The 12754-nt window shown below is 37.4% G+C and overlaps 1 protein-coding gene across 8 annotated transcripts in view; it reads right to left on the reverse strand.

Moving 5' to 3' along the window:
• The window catches only part of Osbpl1a (oxysterol binding protein like 1A), a 215194-nt gene that overhangs the window by 31178 nt on the left and 171262 nt on the right, over positions 1–12754 (reverse strand). For 7 of the 8 annotated variants that reach the window (XM_047526381.1, XM_047526379.1, XM_047526380.1 and 4 more), the window contains one exon: positions 11208–11283. The exons of the other annotated variant lie outside the window; for it this stretch is intronic. In XM_047526381.1, the coding sequence (XP_047382337.1) occupies positions 11208–11283 (76 nt within the window). The remainder of the gene's footprint in view (positions 1–11207; positions 11284–12754) is intronic. 8 annotated transcript variants of the gene reach the window in all.

Raw genomic sequence — 12754 nt, forward strand, 5'->3', positions numbered from 1 at the left:
GCAAGATTCTGGGTTGATCATCGCACAGTGGGCTCTCCAGTGTGAACTCTGAAGACCAAGGCATGAAGAAGAGTTTATCATCAATTCAGTGTTCAATGGGTAGATTTGTTTTTTAGTTATCTAAAAGCTCCTAAAAGTCAGACACAGTGGCACATGTCTATAATCCCAGCAATTTAGGAGCTGTGAGAGGAGGATCACAAGTTCAAGGCTAGACTCAGCAAATTCAGGAGACACTGTCTCAAAAAATAAAAAGGACTGGGATGTAGCTCAGGGGCAAAGCATGCCTGGGTTCAATCCCAAGTACCAATAAAATAAAATAATCAAACAAATAAAAGAATCTAAAATTCTAAAAGGTTCTTCGAATAAAATTTTTTAAGACACAATGATTTAAATACCTTTTTGATTTACTTTAGTGGGTCAGAATATAAGCATTTAAAGAAACAAATGCACAAACTGGGCCAAATAACAGAGGGAAAGGAGGCTGGAGAGAATGAACATACATAACTCCAGCTACCATAAAAAGAACCACAACCTCTTAAAATAGTCGGTTGCTATTTTAAAGCAACTATCTTGCAACATTATTGATTTTGTCATCTGTAAGTATTTGTAAACAATCTTACAATTATTTTAATTGGCTAAATTTAAAGATCTCTAAATAGATAAAGAAAAATTTTGTGATAAAAAGTACATTTGATTTCTAGAGGTGGTGGCACACACCTGTAATCCCAGCATCTCAGGAGGCTGAGGCAAGAGAATCCCAAGTTTGAGGCCAGCCTCAGCAACTTAGACACTCTCTCAAAATAAAAAGGGTTGGGGATGTAGCTCAGTTGTAAAGCAACCCCTGGATTCAATTTTTAGTAGTGCCCCCCCAAAAAGTACATTTTATTTTCCTCCCTCTTAGACATTTGAAATTCACAGACACACCACTGCTATGTTGACTCCAATGAAATTTGGTGTCGAATTCCCTAGATATTGTATACAACTAATTAGCATGTGTGTATATTCCAGTAATAGGAAAAGAAAGAAGGTGCTTATTTTGAAGGTCAAGCTTCAGGAAGAAACGTTACCTAGAATACTTTTATCACCCAGAGCTTCGGTCAGCTGGAAAAATTAAATATTTATGCCAAGCAATTCTACCTTGTGACCCAGCTAAAAGCAAAGTTTAAATTTATCCATGCAAATTAATAGCAACCAATGATGAAACTGAAAAAACTCTGAATTGCAACTTCTCATCAGCTGACAAACTGAAGAAAAACAGAGAAGCCTGCTTGAGCACTATATAAATAACCAGAAAACAAGGCTAAGTTTGAGCTCAACTGAAATGGAAGGTATTCCCTACCTGCAAAGTCTGCCATTTTAACCTCCAAATGTGCAAATACTTAAGACCAATGTTTTGAAGAGAAAGTGTTAGGCTTTCTCTTCAACACTCAGGTGTTAGGCTGCTATCTGCTCTGTGGCCCAGGCAGCCACTGGTGGGCAAGTGTGCTCATCCAGGACTGTGACCTGAGCAATCAGTGGACTAATGGACTCCTCACTCATGCACAGTCAGGTACTGGCAGCAGTCTTGGCTGTTCCTTGGAAGGCATCTTCAAGATGAAGATGACATAGGATCCTTCCTCCACAACACCTCTGCCTCCCATAGCTACAGAGGCAGTAAAAATTCACCTTCCCTATATTTAAGTGCCTTGGAGGGTCAACTATCTCTTTACCATGCAGAATGGGGAGGGAGGGGTATTGAGTAGCATAAGATGTCTAGCATTCAGTAGTTTCTGACTGGGTGAGAGTATTGCCATCTGAATACTGATTACATCCCAAACAGTCACACTAAGACACTGCAAGGCACTCCAGGGACAACTCAGAATGAAGAGTTTAAATAAAGCCTTCTGCCCTAATTTCTTCTGCTGCTGTTTACACCAGTGCGTCTCAGCTCTTCTGGATTAGTTCAGTAGGGACGTGACAGGTGAGTAGAAGACATGCCACAGAAACAAAGATACTATAAAACAGGAAAGGGACATGTATAAATCATACCTTGGTGCAACCAGTAGAAAAATGGAAGAAAAGTGTGCGCATGAACAAACATACACACACAAAGGAGTCAAAAGGTAACAAACATAAAGCTATTCCTTCCCTACTCTTCCTGTCTATCAGCTGAATGGTTTCAGAACTGGGAGGTGGTATGAACCTTCCTGCTGGAGGCATCAAACCTAAGGTTGGACATCTGCTAGAAAGGAATGTGGAAGGACAAGGGAAGCCCTGGCAGAAACTTTGCACTGGATCAGTCTTCCTGTGGCATTTGTGGTTCTATGGAAATCCACTTTCAGACACTCAGTCTGACACGCACACTTTCCTAAATGCTGGCTGGTCTAGGACTGCGTCCGCACTCAGCTTCCATGCTGAGCCTCTTGGTCCACTTTACTTAAAAAAAAGAAAAGAAAAGACACACTGCTATCATCCTGAATTATAGCAAAGCAACCAAATGAAGAGAGGTTTCAAAGCATAGTACTACGTCAGTGAAGCATCTTTTACACAAGGCACATTGATTATACTGGAGTTTCACAGTCTCCCCATTTCAATTAAGGGAAAGAACATTATAAACAAGGTTTACTGGCCAGTGTGCTCTGTTTTGGGATATTCTAATTTTAGATGACTACAGAGTAGGATGGTGGTAATGCCAAATTTTGTTTTACCTTGCTTCTTCCGTCCTGTCTTTCAAGTCAGTATTTATAACATACCAGACTTGGCCAAGCTTCAAGTCTTATCTAGTGCTATATCTAGAGTTAGAATTCAAGGATGGGGCAGTTGTCACAGTGACATACACTAACATATTTATTTAAATCTAAAAATAGCATCACACCTGTCTGACAGGCACTCTGAGCTGGTGGCACTTGTGGGTTTGAGGTCTGGGCCTGTGGTTATATGGTGGACATTCTGCATCAAGTGAATGAGCTAGATTCAGAGTTTTGAGGGAAATATTGTAAAGTTCATGGTGAGATAAAAGCATTTCATCAAAAAATATTATATTGGCAAAGGTGTACTTCAGCAAAAAATATTTCAATTTTCTCAAACCCTTCTTAATACTGTAAGGTATAAACAAGTGAAAGGAAACAACAGCAAGAGTCAAGATCTGAGAGCCCTGATAGAGTTTCCTGGTACATGTCCCATGAAGTCCCTGAGTGTAATGAAAGGGAATAAAACCTTCTCCAAGTTAGGGTTTTTCATAAAAATTTCTTAAAACCAATGTAGGAAGTTTAATTGAGTTGTAAGCTTACAGATTATAAAAAATTATTTTTGATAACAATCTGATTTTTGGCATATAGATGGGAAGGGGTCAAAGAACTGAACGACACTGCTAAATATTAAAAAGCCTACAAAACTCCTACTCCCATCTGTCTATTAATGTGAGCAAGGGTTTTCAATTCTCCATCTATTAAGAAAGCAAGAACGGAAGAAAGCAAGAACATAATTATTATTGAAAATCCTGTCTCATTCTAGCAGGAAGTGACAAGCATCTCATATCTAAATGTAACAGAAAAAAAAAAAGCTTTTTACTAATACATAAATACCATTTTACCTTTTATGTTAATGTTTTCATGAATTTGTGTTTGCAGTCTTGATCACTCATATTCTAAAATTTATAAGAATAATGATGCAAAGAACCTTTTAGTACTAAAGTCTTAAGGTCAAGATACAAATTTATGAATCTTAATTTTTATGCTTTTTTGTGATAATCAATAAAAAAACCTTCAGAGATATAAAAATGAGTTAGGATAATATTCTATGGAAGGGCTGGGGTTGTGGCTCAGTGGTGGAGGGCTTGCTTAGCATGTATGAGGCACTGGGTTCCATTCTCAGCACCATATAGAAAAAAAAACAAATTAAATAAAGGTCCATTGACAACCAAAAAAATAAAAAAATAAATTCTATGGGAAATAAGGAATGGAAATAAATATGAGTTACAGGGGAAAACAGAATGATAACTTTTCACCCACTGAAAAACAGCTTGCTCATGTATTTCTTCAAAAGAACTATGGTAGCAATCAAATCTGTCGTTACCTGGATTCCACTGGATGCTCAACACTTTCAGTATTCAGCACGTAGCTGACAGTCAGTATTCGGCATGTAGCTGACATTTGTCTTCTCTTACAATAATTCAGCACTAAACCTCTATTAACAAACACAAGGTTGGTGCTGGCATGTCCCTGGGTGTGAGTACCTACTCAAATTTTGCCCCTAGGTCCTGGTCCCAGTTTCCACAGTCAGTTAGCATGTACACCCATGACTTGATCTCTAGATCAGCCCTGCAGAGAAAGCCCTAGAGCAAAGGATGGAGAGAAGGAAGAAAATAAGGGAAACACTAGACTTGGGCTATGGGATTAAAGAGTCTTTCAGCAAAAGGACAATGGAAGTAAGGAAATAAGGAACAAAGGCTTCTAACAATCAGCCAACATCACTATTAGTTCAAAGGAGCTGGGAATTTGTTTAGAAGCTTTAACCACCAAGAGATTTAGGATTGAATTCCAGTTACATAAAGTATTTCCTGGAGTATAATCTAACCTGTTGGTAACATAATCCCATCCAAAACACATTGGAAGAAGAAAAGAAGTATGCCATCAGTTTGGGAAACCTGAGTCTCTGTGTGCTTTTTGGAACAAGTAAAGCAAAATGTGCACGTATGTGGAAGAGGATGAGAGAGATGGTGAGCCTTGCTGGAGGATGCCTTAGGCTCTGGAGGACACATGCCTGGAGGAGAAACAATGACCTCCTCCCTTCCTGAGACAAAATCAGACCATACCATACGTGGCAGAGAAACATCTGTTGTGAGTTTTAAAAACATTTATTGTGTAGTGTCATATATTTTAAATGACGCTACACCATGAAACTGTATCATCATATCTTAAACAGGGTACTGTTTTAGAAACAGCTGGAATGGAACCCCAGTTCAATGCTGAAAAGTGAGGCTGGGATGCTCTGACCTGGCAAGCTCCCCAAGCTGACAGTGATGGCATGAGCAGACAGGACTCAAAATCACATTTCCTGATCTCTTGCTACTACATTAAACAACTGGGTAGATAAGCTAAGAAAAGAAAGATTACAGCTGAATGGTATGTATGTGACTTCTGTAACTGAGACTGACCCCACAAAAAGGACCTGAAATTAAATATTTGGATTATTAATTGTAATGGAATAATGAAAATAAAATGGGGGATTTTTTTTAAAAAATCTTCATTTTAGGTGTATTATAGCCTATGGATACGCTTTTCTTCATTCTGACCTATTTTCTTGGGGGGTAGAAACAAGCAGATATTAGAGGGATTTGATACCCAAAATTAACTCTTTAAAAGTTTACTGTTACGATAACATTTGCATTTCCACTCAAGACATCTTTTTAAAAATCTCTACTGTTGCCCAGCCCTTAGACCTTCTGATTCTTTCTGCTGCCTAAGAGAGGGAATCCTATAAGGGACAGTGCCCAAAGAACAACAAGTGCTGGGGGATTTCCTTTCAAGTCACATTAATAATCTTCTAGAATGTTGGTCTCCTATAAACCTCAGCAGAGAGTTGTTTCCAAAGATACTATTTCCTTCTTTTATTAAATGCGCTCCATGAAATAAATCTTCCTCTAAGTACCGCTTTCATAGTGTCCCAGAGATTTTGATATGATGTTTCTTTGTTCTCGTTTACCTCTAAGAATTTTTTAATTTCCTTCCTAATATCTTCTGTTATCCATTCATCATATAGTAGCATATTGTTTAATCTCCAGGTGTTGGAGTAGTTTCTGTTTTTTACTCTTTCATTAATTTGTAACTTCAATCCATTATGATCTGATAGAATACAAGGTAGTGTCTCTATCTTCTTGTATTTGCTGACATTAGCTTTGTGGCATAATATATGGTCTATTTTAGAGAAGGATCCATGTGCTGCTGAGAAGAAAGTGTATTCGCTCTTGGTTGGATGGTATATTCTATAAATGTCTGTTAAGTCTAAATTATTGATTGTGTTATTGAGATCTCTGGTTTCTTTGTTCAATTTTTGTTTGGAAGATCTGTCCAGTGGTGAAAGAGGCGTGTAAAACTCAAAAAATAAACGACCTAACACTACAGCTCAAAGCCCTAGAAAAAGAAGAACAGACCAACACCAAAAGTAGTAGAAGACAGGAAATAGTTAAACTCAGAGCTGAAATCAACGAAATTGAAACAAAAGAAACAATACAAAAAATTGACAAAATAAATAGTTGGTTCTTCGAAAAAATAAACAAAATTGATAAACCTTTAGCCACACTAACAAAGAGAAGACGAGAGAAAACCCAAATCACTAAAATTCGGAATGAACAAGGAAATATCACAACAGACACGACTGAAATACAAAACATAATTAGAAGCTATTTTGAAAATCTATACTCCCAACAAAATAGAAAATTTCGAAGACATCAACAGGTTCCTAGAGACATATGAATTGCCTAAACTGAACGAGGAGGACATACACAATTTAAATAGACCAATTTCAAGTAATGAAATAGAAGAAGTCATCAAAAGCCTTCCAACAAAGAAAAGTCCAGGACAAGATGGGTTCTCAACTGAGTTCTACAAAACTTTTAAAGAAGAACTCATTCCAATACTTCTCAAAGTATTCCAGAAAATAGAAGAGGAGGGAACTCTCCCAAACTCATTCTATGAAGCCAATATTACCCTGATTCCTAAACCAGACAGAGACACATCGAGGAAAGAAAATTTCAGACCAATATCCTTAATGAACATCGACGCAAAAATTCTAAACAAAATTTTAGCAAATCGCATACAAAAACATATTAAAAAGATAGTGAACCATGATCAAGTGGGTTTCATCCCAGGGATGCAAGGTTGGTTCAACATCAGGAAATCAATAAATGTCATTCACCATATCAATAGACTTAAAGTCAAGAATCACATGATTATTTCGATAGATGCAGAAAAAGCATTTGATAAAATACAGCACCCCTTCATGCTCAAAACACTAGAAAAAATAGGGATAGTGGGAACATTCCTTAACATTGTAAAGGCCATCTATGCTAAACCCATGGCTAATATCATTCTAAATGGTGAAAAACTGAAAGCATTCCCTCTAAAAACTGGAACAAGGCAGGGATGCCCTCTTTCACCACTTCTATTCAATATCGTCCTTGAAACTCTAGCCAGAGCAATTAGACAGACCAAAGAAATTAAAGGGATACAAATAGGAAAAGAAGAACTCAAACTATCCCTATTTGCTGATGATATGATGGTATACTTAGAGGAACCAGGAAATTCCACCAGAAAACTTTTAGATCTCATAAGTGAATTCAGTAAAGTAGCAGGATATAAGATCAATGCACATAAATCTAAGGCATTTTTATATATAAGCGATGAATCTTCAGAAAGAGAAATTAGGAAAACCACCCCATTCACAATAGCTTCGAAAAAAATAAAGTATTTGGGAATCAATCTCACAAAAGAGGTGAAAGATCTCTACAATGAGAACTACAGAACACTAAAGAAAGAAATTCAAGAAAACCTTAGAAGATGGAAAGATCTCCCATGTTCTTGGATAGGCAGAATTAATATTGTCAAAATGGCCATACTACCAAAAGTGCTATACAGATTCAATGCAATTCCAATTAAAATCCCAATGATGTACCTTACAGAAATAGAGCAAGCAATTATGAAATTCATCTGGAAGAATAAAAAACCCAGAATAGCTAAAGCAATCCTTGGCAGAAAGAGTGAAGCAGGGGGTATCGCAATACCAGATCTTCAACTCTACTACAAAGCAATAGTAACAAAAACGGCATGGTATTGGTACCAAAATAGAAAGGTGGATCAATGGTACAGAATAGAGGACACGGACACAAACCCAAATAAATACAATTTTCTCATACTAGACAAAGGGGCCAAAAATATGCAATGGAGAAAAGATAGCCTCTTCAACAAATGGTGCTGGGAGAATTGGAAATCCATATGCAACAGAATGAAACTAAACCCATATCTCTCACCATGCACGAAACTAAACTCAAAATGGATTAAGGACCTCGGAATCAGACCAGAGACCTTGTATCTTATAGAAGAAAAAGTAGGTCCAGAGCTTCAACATGTCGGCTTAGGACCAGACTTCCTCAACAGGACTCCCATAGCACAAGAAATAAAAGCAAGAATTAATAACTGGGATAGATTCAAACTAAAAAGCTTTCTCTCAGCAAAGGAAACTATCAGCAATGCAAAGAAAGAGCCTACAGAGTGGGAGAAAATCTTTGCCAATCATACCTCAGATAGAGCACTAATCTCCAGAATCTATAAAGAACTCAAAAAACTCTACACCAAGAATGTAAATAATCCAACTGACAAATGGGCTAAGGAAATGAATAGACACTTCACAGAAGAAGATATACAAGCAATCAACAAACATATGGAAAAATGTTCAACATCTCTAGTAATAAGAGAAATGCAAATCAAAACCACCCTAAGATTCCATCTCACCCCAATTAGAATGGCAATTATCAAGAATACAAGCAACAACAGGTGTTGGTGAGGATGTGGGGAGAAAGGTACACTCTTACATTGCTGGTGGGGCTGCAAATTAGTGCAGCCACTCTGGAAAGCAGTGTGGAGATTCCTTAGAAAACTTGGAATGGAAACACCATTTGACCCAGCTATCCCACTCCTTGGCCTATACCCAAAGGACTTAAAATCAGCATATTACAGAGATACAGCCACATCAATGTTCACAGCTGCTCAGTTCACAATAGCCAGATTGTGGAACCAACCTAGATGTCCTTCAATTGATGAATGGATAAAGAAAATGTGGTATATATATATAACGGAATATTACTCAGCCATAAAGAACGATAAAATTATGGCATTTGCAGGCAAATGGATGAAACTGGAGAATATCATGCTAAGTGAGATAAGCCAATCTCAAAAAACCAAAGGAAGAATGATATCGCTAATAAGTGGATGATGACACATAATGGGGGGTGGGAAGGGTTAGTGTTGGGGTTGGAGTTGGGTTTAGGGAGGGGGGCAGGAATGGAGGAAGGAAGGACTGTATAGATGGAGGGGAAGGGTGGGAGGGGAGGGGGGGAAGGGAAAAAATGGCAGAATGAATCAAACAACATTACCCTATGTAAATTTATGATTACACAAATGGTATGCCTTTACGCCATGTACAGACAGAGAAACAAAATGTATCCCATTTGTTTACAATAAAAAAAAAAAAAAAAAAAAAAAAAAAAAAGATACTATTTCCCCGGAAGCTTTCTCCCCGTGCTTTTTTAGTCAGTAAGTTCTATAGGTAGAGGTTTCAAAATATCCTGTGGAGTCTTTTCAACTTAACCATTCTGTTTTTATTTGCTTTATTTTATTTATGATTCAGCATAAGGGTTTATTTGCACAGGTAGTTCTGGAGACAGTTATGTTCACCACTCCACCACCAACACCGCCCCACACAAATCATTCTATACCTGAAAATAAAAGTAAAACCATGTCCTAGAAAATTTAAGTACCTTTCAAAGAATGACAGGTATGATCTAACATAACTGGAAACTTTTAAAAGAATGGTTAGTCCCAATTTAGACAGAAAGCTTGCTAAAGACACATTTTAGACATATTGCTAGGAACCAGCACTAATAAATTTATGACTACACCACTGCAGCTGACACCAAGGAAAACAGGAGACAGATCCAGAGGAGAGAAACACAGAAAACTGTATTTTCCATAATGGCCAAAACGACTAAATCACATCTGGCGTTTCCATATACTCCTTTGATAAAATGGCCTTAGATGCGGTACATACTCAAAACAATGTTTCTCAATTTAATGAGGTGGAGTAAAAGCTATTTAAATATAGTAGAAAATGCCATTTGAGGAAAGGATGAGTATTCATTTGTGAAAGTATTTTAATTTTAGGCACATATACATACATAATTGCATGCTGGGTCATAAAAGTTAATATGTTTATTAAGGGTTTGAAAAATACTGACTCTTAACAATGTATTTTTTGTCTTGAAATTTTCAGTTCCAAAGTGATTAATATGTATAATTTAACTGTATCTTTGTGCATTTACTTTGTCCTACTGAATCCTAAAGTACTTTTAGAGCCCAAGTCTTCTCTCAGCTGTGATTAAGTGTTAACAGTTGAGCAATTATCCATCTCTCAATGCACCTGTAAGTACAAATTATATCCTGGTTTACACAGGAGGCAGCACCACCCAGGAAGTTAACACAACTGGCCCATGGTCTCCCAGCCAGGAAATGGTCCAGCTGAGATTAAAGCCTTCATTATCAGTATACAAAGTTCAAATTATTCTCCATTCAGGATCTGGAAAACATTTGTTTAAAAGGAATATATCTGGAATGAGCTGCTTGGAAACAACCTTAGAAAGTCTCAAATGACATTACCCTACTCAGAGAACAGAGGCCATCAAAAAATGCTGAAGAGGCACATCGGTACTTAAAGGATTTCAAGCATCAGAAGGAGATGTTCAGAAGATGACTCTACTCTCAGTTCCCGGAAAGTTCTGGGAGTAAATTCCAACATTTCACAAGGTAGTACAGACAGATTCCCTAGTACCTCAGAACACACATTTAAATTTTTTCATCTTTCTTGGTAGTCAAAGGTCACACACTAAGAAGAATTAAGAGAATTTTACTCAGAATTCTAGTGTGACTAAGTAGTGTTGACCTCTACCTTAAACAGAATTCAGGGAATTATATGATGGAAAAAGTCGCTATCTCCCCATGTTCCCCCAAGATCAAATCCACCTGCACAGATAATGAAGCAGACATATTCCAAATGTTTAACATTACCATACTTAAAAATACTAAGTACAAAAACTTGCTTTGTGCACAGAAGTGTAAGTGAAATCATACTCTACAATGTGGTTGATGATCTGTTCTTTGAAAGAATTTCTGAATAAGTTTATATGAACATAAAAATGTGGTGTGACAATAGGGGGGCTTTTTCTTGTTCTCTTGTGAAGAAAAGTCACATTAAAGCTATATTAACTGACATAAAGAGTGGTTCAAATTCTGTCAGGAAAACTAATCTTAAGACTTTCAGAGGTTTTTGACTCTTGCAGGTTTCTGTAAACAGTGCTGTGCATCGCTTTCATGCAGGCTGTTTAAGACTCCCTTCCAAAGGATATGCAATTACACCTCTCTCTGGTTAATGCCATATGACAGAACAGACAGCTAATTTACCATTCCAATACATTTTCTGAGGATGCTCCAGATACTGAAGTCATTTCTGGAAAACATAGGAGAGGGCAAACTTGTTCTGAAAAAAAGAAAAGAAAAACAGAGTTCATTTTAATGCCATTGATGTTGGAAAGGAAAGCCTGTTGTCATTAATATGTAATGAAGGCACACATGTAGAGACACTTTTAAAATGTGCACCATCACAGACAGGGCAAAACAGAATCGATTTAGGGTTGCACCTGTCACTGCTATTCTGGCTCCTGAAAAGTTTCCTAGCAAATCAACAGGCCCTTCATCTTCAACACAGTATGGATCCGGATTCTGTTAGTCTTTCCCAGTCCTTGGGATCCAGCTGTCTGAATCACCTCACAGGGACACTAACCTTTGTACTGACACATCTAACCCAGTTGCTGTGATTCAAGAACACACCTGCCATAATCTGATATTTAACAAATAATTGTACTCTAGCTTCTAAACAGTGTAAACAAAATACCATCACAGAACCTAAAGATTTTTATGAAATTAAATGGGAAAATGCAAACAAACTATAAAAGCCTAAGTAAAATTTAGGTCCCGTATTACGTATAGTACTTCTAGGACAAGGACACTGAACAAAATTGAGCAACTCTGGACATATTGGAAAACCCTTTACTAAATAAACCTTAGCAGAAGGAGCACCCTCAGAGCTGCTGATGAGGTTTGGAAGTAGCCAGAGGGATGGTGGCTGTCAGTGGCGGGCCTGTGGCTTGGTTAAACAGCACATCAAAGTCCAGGTGACTGCACAGCAGGCCTGATGGGCAGGGTGCTGAGTTCATTTCCACAGATAAGAACAACAGCTTCATATGACAAGAGGGCAAGAGATGCTCACACCAACTTTCTAAAACACTGAATAACAATTCAATCTTTTCACAGTTATGGCAAGGAATGCCAGTTTTTCAGGGACCTTCAAAAATCTATCCACATAACTAAATTATTAAAGGCAATATTAAACAAACACACGTACCTTCTAAAAGAACCTCTACACTAAACAGTAATTTGATTATAAAAATTAATAAAATTTGAAATTTGAAAATAAACAGTATTATTTTAAATTCTCTATTGTAAAATTCTTTTGGTTTGTCAGGAACACACACTGCTCATTTGGCAGATTTGTCATCTAATTAATCTGCTGGATAAATGGCCACAGATGGCATTTAAATCACACTCCCCATTTTCCAACACCATTGATCTCTGTGGCATGAACAATAGATACCAGTAATACAGATCCCTGCCATGTGCATGTAAAATAAGTATTTTGGAGATCTATGTAAGCTAAATTTTCCATCTCCTAACTATGCAAAAATCAGAAATGTAAAATACCTAGGAAGTTGTGAACCCCAAAATAACCTTTGTGAAGACTGAAAGAGGGTTATAAGTCCCCCAATGAACGTTTACATTAAATGTGTCCTACTGTTCTGATTAAGGACAAGTACAGCAGCAGAAAGGCAAGAAAAACAGCAAATATTCTGGATTCTCAGTTCAGAAATTGCAACACCAAGAGTCCTACCTGG

This window comes from Sciurus carolinensis, chromosome 15 (genome assembly GCF_902686445.1).
Source record: "Sciurus carolinensis chromosome 15, mSciCar1.2, whole genome shotgun sequence".
Lineage (NCBI taxonomy): Eukaryota > Metazoa > Chordata > Mammalia > Rodentia > Sciuridae > Sciurus > Sciurus carolinensis.